Raw genomic sequence first — 18,463 nt, forward strand, 5'->3', positions numbered from 1 at the left:
TTATTACTGAGAAACTTTTCCCTGACATTTTTTGGTTTTATTACGCCAAAAACTGTTTTCCAAGTAGTTTGAACTAAGAACAATATACAACAGGGCTGTAACTAATGACAACTGTTGATTAAGGATTCATTTGCAAATTCTTTTCTCAGTTTGATGACTGGATTATCCACAAATTGGCTGGAAATAGTATAAAAAGTAGAGCTGCAGCTAAAGACTCATTATATTATTGATTAAAGTGCTTTCTTTTCTCAATTAATGAATTGGTTTTGGTTTTTTTTAGAAAGTTCTTGCCATAACTCCCTAAATCTCAAAGTTTCCTTTTGTTTTATCAGTCTTCTATGCAATATGTGTTTTTATTTATTTGCTCAATGTTCTACCTGGGAAAACCCACTGAGTTTAGTAACCTTTACAATGGTGACTTCACCAACATGATGGTATCACTAAAAAGTTTGAAACAAAGCCTGTAAAGTGCAAAGATGTTATAGTTACTATAGTTGTTAGCTGACATTATCGTATGTAATCTGTACCACTGGGGTTTCCACACCATTTCCTCTTTTAAACTCAAACCTGACATAGTCAATGAGGGCAAGCCCCTAAGCTGTTCCTACAGTAAACAGCATCAATGTGCAGTAAGTAGAATAACGGTGAAGTCTCACCACAGAGCCCCGGTTTCATTTATAGTTAGTCAGAAAGGCCTAAAGGAAGTCTGATAACAGATCCCATAGCACCTTTATGACAACATAAAAAAAAGATGCAATTACAGCAGTTTTAAAATTTGAAAAGTCCTTTGAGAGTATGAGGTGAAAGGGAAACCACTCACTGGGAAATCACTCTTTATTTCAAAAAGTATTTGAAAAAGAGAATTTATTTAAGAGTATGTCTTTTACATGTATTATAGATGAACCACATCATTTTAGTGTGGGAGCGTCAAGGAAGATAATCATTTAATAACATCTATTTAACCTACAAAATAAGAACCTGCTTCCATTACCTGTTGCTACTCAGTGGTACCAAACTATACTACCACATGACTCCCCGGCTGACATTTTCATATGTATTCAAGCTCCTGAACACTTTCAAAAAGCTCAAACATGGGTTTAGTGTGGACAGAAAGCCAACGCTGAGAGAAAAGGTGGCTTTTTCAGATTTTATGCGCATTAGTATTAGTATTAGCTGGGCTTTACCCATGGTTTTGCTCTACTCAAAACAGATCCATGTTCTTGTAGCATTTCAGAAACTTTCAAGTAAATCTGAACCCAGCCTGAAAACAGGAAATTTAATTGAAGGAAGTTAAAAACAAGAAGTGCAGCAGATGATTTTTTAAAAACTTAAAGGATTTTGAATTTAAGTTATTGCATAAAGGAGGAACAAACTTTCTTCGAGCTGCAAATAATAGCTCCACAGGCCTCTCACTGCCTGCTGAGTCACAATAAATCTTGCAGTGAAGAATAAACTCTTCACTGAAGGCTATCCCTAGTAATCACCCTGAGTAGCACTACAGATTTTTTTTTTTCTTTTCACAAGACTAATAAAATGGATGAAGCACTTGGATTGTTGTATGAAACCATGAGGTACAGGAGCAGTAACCTGGCGAACGACAGCAACACAGTAACTAACAACAGGCCTGGAGTGACTTCACGTTAGCAGATTTACACTTGGATACTTTGCCCGAATGAACCACAGAAGCTGTCAGCAGGATTCAGAGCTTTAGTGAGTATTTTCTTATCTCTCTTAATGTTTTAAATACATGTCTTTTATTTCAACATCCAGGATATTTCAGAGGCGGTGCTCTGGAAAAACCCTGATGTTATTTATAAGGGAAATATGTGAGCTGCCAGATATTTGCATAAACTCCAAATGGCACAAATCTCCATTGTCAAAATTGAAATGTCATCCAGCACATACAACTTCCACCTCCATCTATATCTTGAGTCTGTCATGACTCCCAGAGGTGACCGAGACTCAAGAGTAGTAATTATTACAGCATTTTTTTTTTTTTTTTTTTTACATAGGTGGAAGTACCCATAGGGCAAACTACATTGGCCATAAACCACAGAAGCTCCAGGGCACCCATCTGTCACTTCCAGGGGAGAGATGAAGAAATCAAATATATGTCATTAACAAAAATCTGTAGTAACACTGATTAAAGGCAACTGTGAGGAATCAGTTTCCAATAATCAGTTATGTGCTCATGTGCAGTTATAGTCACTTAATCGTGTCAAACAGGTGTCACAATACGCAGTCAGGTTCCCAGTATGACTGCTTCACCTTTTTAAAAGTTTGTATATGTGTAGTCAGCTTGTCACTGAACAACTTGGCAGGCTGTATCTTGTATTCAGTTTCTTTAACCTTGGTCAGAATGTTAAAATTGTGTCTTCTAACAAGCTGGAGTTTGGTTTAGAAGAAGTTATTTGCCAAAGTTGGCAAGTATAACTTAACCCCCCCAGTCAGATTTGAAATGGAATTACTTTCAAATTAATTCAGTCATAACAATCATAGAGAGCAATTATTTGTCTTTGCAACAATGCACAGAAGTATAAGGGAATAACTGCTATGGCATATAGGCCACAATACAGAAAATCTCTCAGGACACACAAACTGATATTATCTGACAGTATATGCAGTCCACCTCTACCGAATCAATGAATTCTACATTCATAGCTGTATATAATGCATATTTGAGACATCAGCTGTGTAAAACAGAACTCTTGCCACATTGTAATTAGCCACAGTTCATGCTCAGGGCCAGACTTCTCCAGGGACCAATCAGGCCACATTTTCACATGCAAATATATTTGCAAATCTCTTCTTTCTTTCTTTTTTAATCAAAACACATGCTCATGCAGGTAAAGGCTAAGGGGTTACAATCCAGAACAGATCCAGGTGTGTCACAACCTATTGTCTTCTCATTATACGTCTGTGCTATTTCTATGAGCGATGGTGAGGAGAAGGGTGTGCCCTCTAAGGAGGTTAATTGGGAAAAAAATGATACATGCACGATGAGGTCAGTAGGGGTAGGTATATTTTTGCCCAGGGGCATCTGACAGGTGTTTCTATCCTCTAAATACCCACGATGACAACATCCTCAGCTGTAATAACGTTACATCGGTATCACACAATACAGCAACATCTAGAAAGCCCGTCAGAGGTCTTCACGCTGATCATTCATTACTGCGCAGTAATATTTAATCAGTCCGCTGTGATTTATAGAGTATAGATTTATGGATTACTTTTATCCACAGTGTTTGGATTAAAACGCATGTCATAACAAGCCAGTAAATGCCCTCGCCTCTCATCGAGCATTACAAACAAACAGGCTGAGAGCAGATGAGCTAGGCCTAACCTTAATCTTTATAACCTATACTCTGCGTTAAACTAACAAATAAACGACTGACACGATAAGACACAGTAAACGCTAAACGGTAACACTAAACCGATGGTAAAACACCCCGTCTTTGCTTCTTTACTTGCTACAGCATCAGCTCGACATTCACCCTGATGGCTGAATCGCTTACCGGACAGTTCGTCTGGTTCCAGCCCGCTTTCGGTGTCGAGTCCGCAGATCACAAAATAATCTGCGAACCGGCAGGAACCGGAGCTGAAGCCGGTGGTCATTTTGGGACTGGTCCGGTGGTACCCTTATCCCCTCAACAGGGAGCATATTAAAGGAACTCGGAAAAGTGAGTTGTCTCTGCCATCACGGATGCTACGTTAATGCGAAGCCCGAAAACCATCAGGGACACGAAGCTAACCTACTCGGCTAACGGCAACGGTCATGACACATCCGCCCAGGCTCCTTCACAATAAATCTTAATACAGGCAGGGCATGTTTATAAATGTCTTTGCAATTCGATTCTTATATTCTGTTTTATTGAGAATATATCCAACAACGACTGCTAAAAAAACAGCATCAGTGCTAATTCACTCATAAGGAAATTGATTTGCACTCTTCCTAATAAACCAGTAAATAAGTATTATAAGTAGTAATACTGTAAAGGCACTGCTCAGATGTTTGGGTTTAGGTACTACCACTGGTCTTTATTATAAAACGCAGTTTCCAGTTAATCTCTAATGTGCATTTTGAACTAAATAAAACGCATGGCAAATAATTTAATATTGAAGTCTGTTTGCTTGGCTTTCTTTATACAGTTGAACATAAGAGACACGACATTCCACTATAAACAACAGACATTAATATACTGTGATTACACAATTATGCTTTTCCTGGTTTTTATCAATTCAGAAAAAACATATGAGTCTTTCTTCTTCTGTTATCTGTTTAGAGTAGCGATAATTAGCTTTAGCTATGATCCACTTCAGTTTCTGGAATTAAGCTAAATCATCTTATTTTGAAAGAAATCTGACAACTACTGGTTTAACTACTTCGGATTTTACACACTTCCACAGAAATCATAGCACTGCAGTCGAAATGCATTGTGGTCCATCAGCAGCACCACAGCTGTCATCTGTCTTAAATCCATAAAGTAAGAACGCTGTATGAATCAGGGATGGATTGTTTATTCAACAGGAAAGATGCAGCTGTGGTTATTGTGGATTGTTACTTTGAGTCTGTGGTTATTTATTAGTAAAAAAGCATCATGTAAAGTCTGTTGTCCTTTAAATCAGTCAAAGAGAATAGTCTATATTTCACTAACATGTTAGGAAGTCCGCACCTAAAGCATATCTGTAAAATGTACACAGAACAGTGCTTGAATGTGATACTGAAAGATAAACATAGAAATGTATATGTTGGAAAAAAATTTTGATTCCGTATGTAAAGTTATATCAGTTTATGTACATACTAAATTTCAGCTGTTATAAAATAGTTGGGTTAGATTTAATTAAGTGGGTTTTGCATTTTGAACAAGCAGAACTGATTAGCTCACAGATGATGTTTTGAAATGCATATTAATTACCTAAATGTCCAGTTAAAATCTTTTTTCTGCCAGTGTTTAATGTTTCACTATAAAGTCAACCCATTTCAACAGCATGTATCTGTTTAAGGCAATGCCAGTGCATGCAGCTGGAGAAAAATAGTTAATGGTCAAATTTACTCTTTTCCTACTCAGTATGTTATTTCTTTTATGTTTCAGGTCTATTTTGAATGTTTAATTTTACTGTTTAATTAGTGTTAAGTTCCTCTGATGATTACAGGTAAACACTCACTACAGAAGACACTACAATACAGTGAATGGATTATCCAAACTAAGACTTAGCAGATATTTAACATCACCACCACCTGGTGGCACTAGACCCTCCCTGTTCTACAAAACGTCATGTGTCAAGAATACAGTATATCATCAACATTTGTTCATGGTTTAATAAACTAAAATATATGACCTATCTAAGCAATTGTTTAGGCTACAGACACAAATACTTGAATGTGTGACTAAAGTTTGCTGCATGTTCTATCGTCTTAAATAACAAAACAGCTCCCAGTAATCATTGACATTAACGCAGAATTTGTAAGAAACCCTAAGATTGAAATGTAATACTATTTCCCGACATTGTTTGCCTCCACAAAATGGTATTTATATTTGTTGATGATTAAGCATTAGCGCTTCACAGATAATTTGGAGAACTCAATAGTATACTGTAACAATCTTAATGATTCGATTAAAAAAAAAAAAGATGTAATTACATAGGACAGAAATTTGCGATGTGTAAACACTTCATACTGCAATTACATCACTGCTCAGTACAAAATAACACTGCCTTTTGAAATGTTAAGAGGGTTACAATTTACAACATGGTTTGATTAGGAAATAGGACAAGATTAATAACATCTAATCTAATTAGCTTAGAAGAGGTGTAGGGTTTAAATAGTTAACCAAACAAATTAAAATCTAACATCTTTGATTTCATTGCTGACAAAATTATAGAAAATTAAGAAACTGTTAATTTATGAATTATTTAAACATAAGAACAAACCTTTACAATTTTTAGGCCAGTTTATAACATTTACCACTTGTTTTAACTACCTTACTGAAAGTTCATTTCCCATACAACATGGTTTAGGTGTACAAATAAAGCTCTCTGATAAAAAAGTAAGAACCATGAAAACAACCTTTGTCTTTGACTGATATAGCATTGATTCATACAGTTGAAATATATGTAGTAATTTCTAATCTGGATTTGAGATGTTAATATTCGTACAGTATTTAAAGTAGTAAGTAGTTCTGTTCTGTATTAAGACAATAAAAAACAGGAACTCTCAAAATGCACCTTTACCCATATAAAAGTGCAATTTTAAGTAGTTAAAGAAATATCTGTCATAAGACTTGTTACCTGCCATAAGACTTGTTACCTGCATCTACAATTACTGCATCAATGTCTCTGGTGACCATCCAAAAAAGTTTTCAAGCAGCAGAAATAAGTCACCTTGGTATGCAGAACAACATCTTTACAAAAAATAACAAAAAAATTAAAATCAGTGAGCCTTCACAGTACAGGATAAAATTAACCACACCACTATTTAAGGGATGGAAACTCTCATTATAAATCTTAATACGTTTGTCCTGGAGAAGAATGGAAGCAGTTAAACCAAGGTAAGGCTGGAATTAATCACAGTCTGTTGGCAGTCTGATTGAGGACACTAGTGTATCATCCATAGCATGGACATCTCCAGTTGTATACTGATAAAGCAAACAATATCAAAGAGATGAACACACAGAATCTGAGTACACACCTATAAGTGTGTACATTATCATTTCTATATATGTAAAATTTGCGAGTCCACCTAACCCTAGATCGTTCAATTTTACAGACCAGCATATATCTGTTTGGCTTTTCTAGGTTATCTTACTACACATAAATTTACTGTGTTGACAATCACTGTATAATAATAATTCACTTAATTAAAAATACCAATATGAACTGGGCAATGCATCAAGTTTACCATTGTTTAGTTTGAAATATGAGAAAATATTAGATTGGCTTAGACTGTATTTTACAGGTTACAGTGGCAAAGAGCGCTTTAAGCTACTAATATGAACAGAAGTGGGTGCAAATGGAAAGCGTTATTGGGGCATTGAATTCAGTCAGAGGAAGCACATAGGAACTCACCACCATGCTAACATAAGTTGGATTTACAAAGATCAGTCATTACATTTTTTCAGCAATTTCATTCTTTTCCTATACTGTATATATTTGCCATGTCAAGTACCAGGTATCAAAATGAACTTTTTTTAAAAACTTAAATCCACTTTCAACAGTAGTGTGACAGTTATTGCTGTGGTGGTACACTGCAGTAGGTTGAAATTAGACAAGTATGTAAAATAAATGAGGGTGAGTAAAACATAAAAGGTGCTACAAACAGGATGTAGTATCTGAAATATTACTGCTAAAGAAACTTTAAGTAGCTCCAGTAATGACAAAAAGCAAAGATATTTGCATGATCCTGACACTTTTTTTTTTTTTTTTTTAGGAGTTAGCAAGAGAAGACAATATTGCCCATGAAAAATTGGCTACATGAAACAGCTGCATGTTTTGTTTTTTCTTCGTTTTTTCTTAAGTAGAATATCAGTATCATGTGTTTTTCTTCAACATCCTACAAGTAGCACCTTTATTTCTCTGGCAAGAGTCATACCATATAATAATGAGCTGTGCTTTAAAATAATTATTTACAGGATGTGCCACAATCATCAACATAATTCACAGAAACCAAAAAAAACCTTGTGCAAGCAGCAGCCAGTTGATATTTTACTTAACACCAGGAACAACCCACCACTGCATGCATTCTGTTGTCAACAAGCGCTTGTTGTGCCAAAGGTCAGAGATTCTCCCACCAAGACACACACCTGCAACTGTGTATGGGATCGAGGCAGAGCAACTTGGATGACCGCTGCATGTTCCTGAGCTGAGGGAAGGGGATCAGCCAGCAGATGAGGTGCTGAGGTGTTTAGTGTTCTACTCTAGTTTTTGCTGCAGCTTTTTCTGAAAGCAGACGGGCAGGATTGAGAGCACAGCTAGTACACCAAGCACAGCCAGAGAGTTCCAGGACACGGCCTCGCCAGCTGTGGCCAGTTTGTACAGTGTTGTACCCGCGTTGATAGCTACGAAGGATGGCGGTGCCACTCCTGCGAATTAGCGAGGTAGAATTCAGGTGAATCAGTGACAACAAAAAACAGCAATATAAGGCCTCCTTAAGACATGCACCCCTTCATGTTAATTTGATTGCAATTTAGCATGTCATTCTCATGTCTGACTAAGCACCGTGGCCATGTTTTTGTAAAAGTCACAAGACAAATTTTACTAGTTTGGACCTTTATATGTTGCTTTTAACATGGACAAACATGAATGACTACACTCACAATACTATGATGCACTCTGGCGTGACATGTTTACATACAGTGCACCTTCCAGTCAGGACAGCCTAAGAAGGACTTTGGATTATCTGAATTTTAACTTAAGGAATAGACTTACCAAGAAAGGTACCAATGAAGAAAACCCCCAAAGGCACATTGATAACAGGTGACGTGATATTGATAAACCAGTTGGGAAGGAAGGGAGTTATCCTCAGGAAGATGATGTAATTGATTAAATGATCTCTGTGTTTGTCAACCTGCCAGCAAAAAGTCAGAAAGAGAATGCTTCTGAAGTCATGTGTCCTGAATTTTCAGTTTATTTGTTATACCACTAGAAAATTTTTAAAAATCCAATATATCTTATCTCTCAAATTTATAATGATCAGTTTTATGTCAATTCAACTGTAAAGTAATAAGTGGTAACACTACATCACCATTAAATATTCAATTGTACAAAATTGTCATTACTTTTACCTATAGCTATAATAAACAGAAGATGCTGATCAACAGAAAATTAAACAGCCACTAATAATCAGCTACTGGTAATTGCTGTAGTCACTACTTTCTGTTTTACTTTGTCATAACTAATCATAAAGTTAAATATTGTATAGATTTGGATTGTTGGTTGAATGAAACAAGCAAATTGATCTCATCAGCTTGGGCTTTGACAAACCTTGTTGCTATTTTATGACATTTCGAAGGAAAACATATCACAAATATAAATGGCACATTATACATTAGTAAAAATAATTAACTACAGTCTAACTTGTATCATTATAGTAATTAGTTATTGTAATTTCAGTAAGTTACATAACACTTTACAGAACATCACAGTCTAGTACATCTTGCATATATTTTTTAATTGTTAGCTGTAAATTCCAACAGCAATATAAAAAATAAATATATATTGCCATTACTAATACACTTTTAATTTATTGTGCATTTTTCATTAAATGTCTTACCTGTTGGGACCATTTCTGTGCTCTCTCTGTGAGGTATTTGTACACCATGGGCCTTCCCACTAGATATGACAGCATATAGCAAAAGGAAGCACCCAGACCAGAGCACTGGCAGCAGACAAAACACATGATTACTGACTGAAGAATATGAGAAGGAAAAGCCATCCAGAACCTCTAAGCTGGTTGCTACTACACCTGCACACACACACATACTAGTAACTTAATACTGTTGCCACAATATGGAAATTGAAGTGAAAAAAAAAAAAATAAAAGCCCTATAAGGACACCAAAACATGTCCCAACATTATCTCCACCTTCCACCATCCATCCATCCATAGAGACAGACGGACAGTAACATAACTTTGTATATACTAAAACTGTTGTTCAAGCACCAATATTTACAAATTCAAATGCTGCCTTCAAAACAAGGCATAGTACCATTTTTAACGGCAATGTATTGCGATACCTTTCTAGTATCGGTATACTGTACAACACTACTTGGCATTTGGCATTATTGTGCACACACAACATGTAGTTTCTGATAACTTTGAAGTCGTCACACTTTAACCACTGACCTTCCTGGTTGTCAGCAAAAAAAAAAAAAAAAATGTTTTAGTGCATTTGTCTTTACCAAGACTCAAGCATACAGGAACAAAACCACTGCAGGAGACAAAACATTTCCAACCAGTTGTGGCTACAACTGTTGATGGTGCAATGCAGCCAAATGTTGTGTGTTTGAGGTACCAAAGTTATTAACAATGCAACTGCAAAAAAATTAAATAAAAATAGTAATTACAGTACTTCACAAAAGAAAAGAAACAATGGTAGACTCTGTGTCAAGATCAAATTTTCCTTTAAAAACATAAGCCAATAATATTAATGTATTGTTCAAGCATCTTTACAATATGTTAAGTGTCAGTCATGACTTCACTAAAATGTGTATGCAAGATCTATGTTTAAGAAGCATGGTCCATTTTTTCAAAAGAAACGATGTGTAGTTAAATACTGATATACTTAAGCAGTGCACAGCTGTTCATTATGCAATACATTTGTTTTTAAGTATACATTTCATAGTGTTCTTACCAAGCAGACTAAAAAAAGAGCCAAGGGGAAAGGGTAAAGATATCCAGACAGGATGCTGAGGAAGATAGAACCAGGGATTGCAAACGTCTGGAGGCTGACAAAGGAATCAAGGTAAATTAGGCATTCCTGGTGGACGACACCGAGTAAACAACCAAAAGTTGCAGCAGTATTTGTAGTAGTCTTTAACAGTATTTGTCATAGTGAGATCCTGTGATCAAGCTGATCAATTCTTTTCAGCCTGGAAATCTGCATAGCTTTTCACAGAAAAGTCTGGAAAATACACATCTTAGGTTGGGAACACACTAGATAATGTTGTTCCCTGATTTTCCCCTTCCAGTGATCGTGAGGGCGTGGCCCAATACAAGGCTTGTTGCAACTGATTATTTGTCTAAATAATCCTCAAGTGGTGTCAACACAGTTACTTTACTGCTCATGACTGGGTCGAAGCCTCGACCCTAATATTAAACATATTTGATATTTACAATTTCTGAGGCTCCAACAAAATACCCACAATAACCAATGAGAGAGAGCAGCCTGGAAAATGTCACCAGCAAGATGGTAGCAAATCAAAACAAAACCAGCGTCATAAGGAACACTGATAAAGATAACATGTTTGGTGACGGTTGCCAACAACATCGGTGTCTTTTTAATGTATTGTGCAAGACATAATAAAAAGGTGTGCGTCACCAAGTCATGTGAGTTTTTGTGAAATCTTGTGACTGGAATCGCCAATGTGAAATTGTTAATACAAACAGCATGTGTTTGGAGGATTATAATATTAAAGATCACTTCTGCTTGTTGTTATGTCTAGCCTACATTCTTCATAGGCAAATTTAGACTATAATTAGTATAATTAGAAATGTGACTTATGTGACTGAAGCAACTTAGGTTTTCCTTCTGTTCAACAATGCTGTTTTTGTTAAAATCTACATACAGTGGGTATTCAGACCCCTTTAAATTTTTCACTCTTTGTGTCATTGCAGCCATTTGCCAAAATCAAAAAAGTTAATTTTATTTCTCATTAATGTACACTCAGCACCCCATCTTGACAGAAAAAAACAGAAATGTAGAAATTTTTGCAAATTTATTAAAAAAGAAAAACTGAAATATCACATGGTCATAAGTATTCAGACCCTGTGCAGTGACACTCATATTTAACTCACATGCTGTCCATTTCTTCTGATCCTCCTTGAGATGGTTCTGCTCCTTCATTGGAGTCCAGCTGTGTTTAATTAAACTGATTGGACTTGATTAGGAAAGGCACACACCTGTCTATATAAGACCTTACAGCTCACAGTGCATGTCAGAGCAAATGAGAATCATGAGGTCGAAAGAACTGCCCAAGGAGCTCAGAGACAGAATTGTGGCAAGGCACAGATCTGGACAAGGTTACAAAAGAATTTCTGCAGCACTCAAGGTTCCTAAGAGTGCAGTGGCCTCCATAATCCTCAAATGGAAAAAGTTTGGGACGACCAGAACTCTTCCTAGACCTGGCCGTCCAGCCAAACTGAGTAATCGTGGGTGAAGAGCCTTGGTGAGAGAGGTAAAGAAGAACCCAAAGATCACTGTGGCTGAGCTCCAGAGATGCAGTAGGGAGATGGGAGAAAGTTCCACAAAGTCAACTATCACTGCAGCCCTCCACCAGTCGGGGCTTTATGGCAGAGTGGCCCGACGGAAGCCTCTCCTCAGTGCAAGACACATGAAAGCCAGCACAGAGTTTGCCAAAAAACACATGAAGGACTCCCAGACTATGAGAAATAAGATTCTCTGGTCTGATGAGACCAAGATTGAACTTTTTGGCGTTAATTCTAAGCGGTATGTGTGGAGAAAACCAGGCACTGCTCATCACCTGCCCAATACAATCCCTACAGTGAAACATGGTGGTGGGAGCATCATGTTGTCGGGGTGTTTTTTAGCTGCAGGGACAGGACGACTGGTTGCAATTGAAGGAAAGATGAATGCAGCCAAGTACAGAGATATCCTGGAAGAAAACCTCTTCCAGAGTTCTCAGGACCTCAGACTGGGCCAAAGGTTCACCTTTCAACAGGACAATGACCCTAAGCACACAGCTAAAATAACAAAGGAGTGGCTTCGGAACAACTGACCGTTCTTGACTGGCCCAGCCAGAGCCCTGACCTAAACCCAATTGAGCATCTCTGGAGAGACCTGAAAATGGCTGTCCACCAACATTCACCATCCAACCTGACAGAACTGGAGAGGATCTGCAAGGAAGAATGGCAGAGGATCCCCAAATCCAGGTGTGAAAAAATTGTTGCATCATTCCCAAGAAGACTCATGGCTATACTAGCTCAAAAGGGTGCTTCTACTCAATACTGAGCACAGGGTCTGAATACTTATTGACCATGTGATATTTCAGTTTTTCTTTTTTAATAAATTTGCAAAAATTTCTACATTTCTGTTTTTTCCTGTCAAGATGGGGTGCTGAGTGTACATTAATGAGAAATAAAATTAACTTTTTTGATTTTGGCCAATGGCTGCAATGACACAAAGAGTGAAAAATTTAAAGGGGTCTGAATACTTTCCGTACCCACTGTATATGCAGGTGTGATCTATACCCCAGAAAATATGGTAATTGAATTGTTGCTGCAAACTATCATAGCAATGCACAATATTCTGAAAACATCATTGACAGGAGTGACTTCTCTAAAAGGTGTATATGTTTTCTCCAAAGGATACAAAACATAGGTTGCGAAGTAGGCCACCAGCACTTGGGTGTAGTATGTGTCTTTGTATTTGGACAACACAGTTCCCAAAGCTTTGGCATCATCCATGTCTTTAGGGATCTTGATTTTCTCCATTTCATCACTGAAAAAAATTAAATGATCATCGACAACTATACATATTTCACACAAACCTTTTCTGTCCTGCATTAGACACTGATGAGCATGATATGGCTCTACATGTTCAGAATTATGTCTTGATTTGTTTTGGTGGAAAGAACAACCTTTCATTACTACAGTTTTTCAAAATAAAAGATTAAATGTATTTTTGAAACAAATAAGGAGTTGAAACTAAATATTTCTTAATATCCAGAGCTGGACATCTTCTATCTTCACATTCAATCAAGTTTAAAAAGATCAAAAACCAACTTACTCAGGAAGCTCTGGGAAGTTCCTATAGACCAGGTACATGACTGAGGCAGAGCAGATGAAGACAGACACCAGAATCATGAGAGACATTCGTGCTGAGCCCCCAGCACTATGTTGAGCCGCTGTGGGGAAGAAGAATGAGTTATTTACCCAATAAATTAAGAGTTTACAGAGTTTACATTATAAACAAACAAATAGCTACCAGGGAGTCTTTAATTTCCTTATAAGTTTCACATCATTTGTTCAAGAACCTACAGGGAACTGGCCCTCCCTTTTGAGACAGACTCCAGCTGTTGCTGAGACAACAGTGCAATCAAGCTTTTAATAAACATTGTAGAGGGACAGCTGTAATCTCTTACAATAATAAGGGTATGTTATTCTTTAAGTGGTAAAATTTACTTTTTTGCGCCAATCACTTTTGCAACAAAGTAGAGCATAGTAAAAAAAAAATCCAGTAGTGAGAAACCAAGGAACTAAAAGCAAAAATGGATAGTAACAAAAGAGACACTAATCATGAACGATTAGCAAATCCTCACGTGAGTTTGGGATGCATGTTCCTACACAGGTATTTGCAAATCAAGTATACATACTCATGCTAAATAGCTCATACATCTAAAGCCAGGAGTCCTGGTTAGAGAAATCCATAATCCAGTCAATCCTGAAACAGGTTAAACAAAAACTGTACATTCTAATTTTCAAGTGATGATTTACAATTACAAACCTGCTGAATTAGACTGCTTTATTCTTAGCTAAAAACTTGCAACTGAGTGCAAAATTTATGTTATGCTATGTAATAAATTGTATTTTAATTACTAATTGAAGAGGTTAAATAATTGTTTCATTTTACAGACAGTACTCGCAGCAATAAAGTCTCAAAGTCAAAGTCTAAAACTGCCTACAAACAATTTTTTTTTTTTTTTGCATATTCCTCTTTTGTTGCATTACAACCTGGAATTTAAATTGATTTTCATTTAGCTTTTATGCTTTTAAACACAAAATAGTCCAAGTTTATAAAGTAAAATGAAACAAGAACACTTATTTTAAAAACAAAAAACTGAAAATTAGTGTATGTATTTATATTCATCCCCTTTGCTTTGAAGCTCTGAAATAAGTTCTGGTGCTACTAATTACCTGAAGAAGTCACATAAATAGTTAAATGAAGTCCATCTGTCTGCAGTCTAAGTCTCAAATTATATCAGCACACATATATATACCTGCTCTGAAAATCCCCAGAGTCTGCAACACCACTGAGGCTCAGCAAGCAGCAGGATGACCAAGGAGCTCTCCAAACATGTCAGGGACAAAACTTTAAGAAGTATAAATCAGAGTTGGGGTTACAAAAAAAATCCCCAAAACTTTGAATATGCCACGAAGCACTATATTAAATCCAAAGGAAGGAATGTGGTACCACAGTAGACTGGTCACCAGTTTAGGGCTACCCACCAAAACTCACAGAGGGCATGGAGGGCATTAATTGGAGAAACTTCACAGCCTCACAAGCAAAATTTGAGTGTCAATCCATAGGATCACTATTAGCCGTACACTTCACACAGCTGGGCTTTGTGGTAGAGTGGCCAGAAGAAAGCCCTTGCTTATAGAAAAAAAAAAAAAACAAAACAAAAGAATATCTTGAGTTTGCTAAAGGGCATGTGGGAGACTCCCCAAATATCTGGATGAAGGTCCTGTGGTCAGATGAGACCAAAATTGAACATCTCTCATCATCCCTAGAACACAATCGCCACAGTGAGGCATGGTGGTGGCAGTATTATGCTATGGGGTTTTTCCCATCAGCAGGTACTGAAGAAACTGGTCAGAAGTGAAGGAGTGATGAATGGTGCTAAATACAGGGCAATTCTTGAAGAAAACCTGTTTCAGTCTGCCTCAGAGTTGAGACTAGGAAGGAGTTGCATCTTCCAGCGGAACAATAACCCTAAACACACTGCTAAAGCAACAGTCAATTGGTTTAAAGAGAAATATTTAAATATGTTGGGGTGGCCCATTCAAAGCCCGCACTTCAACCCACTGTACACCAGTGGAATCCATCCACCTTGAAAAAGCTACAGCAATTTTGCCTGAAAGAACAGGGAAAACCCCAGCTGTAATTGCTGCAAAAGGTGTCCCTACAAAGTATTAACTTTGAAGGGGTGAATAGTTATGCACACCCAGGTTTTCTGTTTTTGTCTTATTTTTTTGTTTGCTTGACAATAAATTTTTTTTTTTTTTTTTAATTTGCATCTCAAAAGTTGTAAGCATGTTGTGTAAGTCCAATATAAACCATTTGTAAATGAAACCATTTCAATTCCAGGTTGTAAAGTAACAAAATGGGAAAAAGGCTATGGGGGGTGAATACTTTTGCAAGACACTGTACGATCATTACTTCTGAATGCATTTCATACTGACAATACTTCCATAAGATTTTGCATATTTAATGTTTGTACCACAAATAAGTGCAACTTGACACCACATTGCAGTCACCTTAGATGGTTTTTCCTGCTCTACCTGCTATGCTGCCGACATACTCACATTTATTTTATGTCAGGTATTGCTTTGTTGACCGAAGAACTACCTGTGCTGCTGTCTCTGTAGGATTTGCTCATTGGGACCAAATTACAGTTAGAGCATAATGCAAGTGCATGTAAAAACACATTGCATCATCAAATTTACATGTAGATAACAGGCAACCAATCAATTACAGGTAAAAAAAAAAAAAAGCTTTTAAAGCAACGATTTAGGCGGATTATTCCTCAGACCAAAATGTTTTATATTATTAACACAAACTAAATTTCGCAACACTGCCATCTACTCAAGACACTCATCACTTAAAGTCTGTTTCACAAACAACTTGTAGTTTACATTTCATGCCACATGTTTTCCAGTGTATACCACATCTTTGAGTGTTTTGTTTCTTCTTACGAAGACTCCAAAATTCAAAAACATGGTCACTTTACAAATCACCGTTTTACATAACCTTACATACTAAGACTGATTGAGTTGCTTCTTACTGTAATGTAACTTATCAGCAATAATAACAGTATAACATAAATAAATGAGGTTATATTTCAGCGCTGAGCACCTATACGTATTTCTGATAACACGTATGTTTACAAACGATATTCAAAACGGGTCTTTTTGGAACAGCAGAGTATTACAGAGTATATATGGAGCTTATATAGCTAGTGTTTATGCAGTGTGGTAATAACGTTACTGCTAGTTACATCTTCTGGTCGCTTAACAGCCTGTGTACAGAAACTCGACATTTTACTTTGAATTGAACATTGGGGACACTTTAATGATATTTATGGTGTTGAAAATTAAGCTGCTTTAACGGAACAGAGGTAGCAATAACTTCCTTAACGTTATGTTTTTATTAGCTTGGCGTTATCCAGCTAGCTAGCGTTAGCTCGGTCGTAGTGGGCTAATTGTAGTTAAGCTAGCCGGCAGCCTCCGTCAGATATTAGCTGCGGCTCCGCACTGTCCTCGAAGCAGAAATGGCGTTTCCGCGTCAAGAGATTGCTCAGCCTCCTTAGAAGTCCTTGGTTTTCTTTCCGTTTAGGTCAACAATTACTGAACAGTGAGCCACCACAACCTGAACCTACCTTTCTGTACTTTGGAGTCGCTAGCATTCGCCTTCATTTCCTCCTGTGCCGAGGACAAACCTTCGGGTTCCCGTATATCTACCCGCTTTTTGCCCATTTTTCCGAGATAACGCTGACCCCGGGGTCTGTTGTGGTAACGAAGTGATACAGCGACAACAGCCGGCGGGTGGAGTGACACCGGTATGATGGCAACCTGCTGACACGTTTCACAGACTGACCTTTGCACTCACAGCCACCAGCAAAGTCCGTGCCATCCACGACAGCGCCCCCCGTAGCAGCTCCGAGTCTCCGCAGTGAGGTCCATAGCACCTGTCCACACCTGGCTGATTCACCGGTTGTCTGCAAAACAGATTCAAGCAAAACACATGGCACCCACTACCTAGAGCTGAAATTATTACATAATGAAGTTAATGAACAGAATAACAAAAAATGAATAGTCATCATTTTGATAACTGACTAATTGTTTAAGCAATTTTAAGCCAAAATGTAAAAAAATTTCAAGAGTACCAGCTGCTTAAATGTGAATATTTGTTACTGTACCACTTTGTAAACTTAACATCCTTGTGCATTTGAATGGTTGTCAGACAAAATAGGTTATGGTAGTTTGAATGTTTCACAGTTCTCAGTGATTTTTTTTTTTACACTAGAGAGTGTCAATCGATTTTAAAGAAAATAACTGCCAGATGCATTGCATTGATAATAAATATTGTTGTTGGTTGCAACCTTATAATGGAGTAACACCACCTTGCCTGAGATTTTCAAAGTGTCTTGACACAGAGAAACAGTGGAAGAAATTAGATAAAACAACAATAGAGTTTAAAATAAACTAAAAAAATAATCACCTTAAGACCAAATTTTTACACTACATGCTGGGATCAAAACGTAGTGGAGGGAGAACCTGTCATAGCTGATATTCTTCTTTAGTCTGCCATTTTTTCTTTTATCTGTAAAGCACTTTGAATGCATTCATCTACTGGTAAGTTCAGTTTCTGTAATGAAAACATCCTATGTCCATTAACTGAAATACTGTATTTAAGTATGGTTTTGAGGTGTTTTACATTAACATTTCAATATTATAATATGTTGTACTTCTACTGCACTACATTTCGAGGGAGAATGTTTACTTTTTACTTCACATTTACAAGGTTTCCCTTTTATAAGACAGTTATTCAAATTAGCCTAAAATATCACAGTTTTTATAACAGATTTCAGATTTTGTTGGTGTGTTTTATTAGTTTTTTCAATTTTATTTCACTGACTACTGATTGTTGATGCTCACTCACAAAGTCTGGGCATTTCTTTGACCTGTGTGTTGTGTTTACCTACAAACTGAATTTCCTCTGGAATAACAATATCATTCAATCAATCAATAACATAAAAATTCCAGTAACTCCAAGTTTTGCAATTGC

At 37.0% G+C, this 18,463-nt stretch overlaps 2 protein-coding genes across 5 annotated transcripts in view; both read right to left on the reverse strand.

The window, feature by feature from the left end:
• dennd5a (DENN/MADD domain containing 5A) overlaps window positions 1-3,753 on the reverse strand; it is a 28,763-nt gene extending 25,010 nt beyond the window's left edge. For 2 of the 4 annotated variants that reach the window (XM_033325756.1, XM_026319853.2), the window contains exon 1: window positions 3,516-3,752. In XM_033325756.1, coding sequence (XP_033181647.1) covers window positions 3,516-3,615 — 100 coding nt within the window. In that variant the 5' untranslated portion in view covers window positions 3,616-3,752. Of the gene's footprint in view, window positions 1-3,515 lie in introns of all 4 variants that reach the window. The other 2 variants (XM_033325755.1, XM_026319852.1) reach the window with 2 other exon arrangements.
• Window positions 3,754-5,302: 1,549 nt separating this feature from the next.
• tmem41b (transmembrane protein 41B) lies at window positions 5,303-17,267 on the reverse strand. Its single transcript, XM_026320319.1, has 7 exons — window positions 17,055-17,267; window positions 13,463-13,580; window positions 13,046-13,174; window positions 10,349-10,442; window positions 9,269-9,373; window positions 8,425-8,563; window positions 5,303-8,078 (listed from the first exon to the last, which is right to left on the reverse strand). Exons 1-7 carry the CDS (start codon window positions 17,149-17,151, stop codon window positions 7,909-7,911), a joined length of 852 nt encoding a protein of 283 aa, XP_026176104.1. The 5' UTR covers window positions 17,152-17,267; the 3' UTR covers window positions 5,303-7,908.
• Between the last annotated feature and the right edge of the window lie 1,196 nt (window positions 17,268-18,463).

Source organism: Mastacembelus armatus, chromosome 3 (assembly GCF_900324485.2).
Source record: "Mastacembelus armatus chromosome 3, fMasArm1.2, whole genome shotgun sequence".
NCBI classification, from domain to species: domain Eukaryota; kingdom Metazoa; phylum Chordata; class Actinopteri; order Synbranchiformes; family Mastacembelidae; genus Mastacembelus; species Mastacembelus armatus.

Excerpts from the sequence above, each read along its gene's own strand:
- tmem41b (XM_026320319.1), bottom strand. The coding sequence starts at position 17,151 with ATGGGCAAAAAGCGGGTAGATATACGGGAACCCGAAGGTTTGTCCTCG. Across the intron at positions 13,175-13,462 it reads AACTTCCCAGAGCTTCCTGA|TGATGAAATGGAGAAAATCA; the intron begins GTAAGTTGGTTT and ends AATTTTTTTCAG. Across the intron at positions 9,374-10,348 it reads CTCTTTTTTTAGTCTGCTTG|TGCTCTGGTCTGGGTGCTTC; the intron begins GTAAGAACACTA and ends GTCTGCTGCCAG.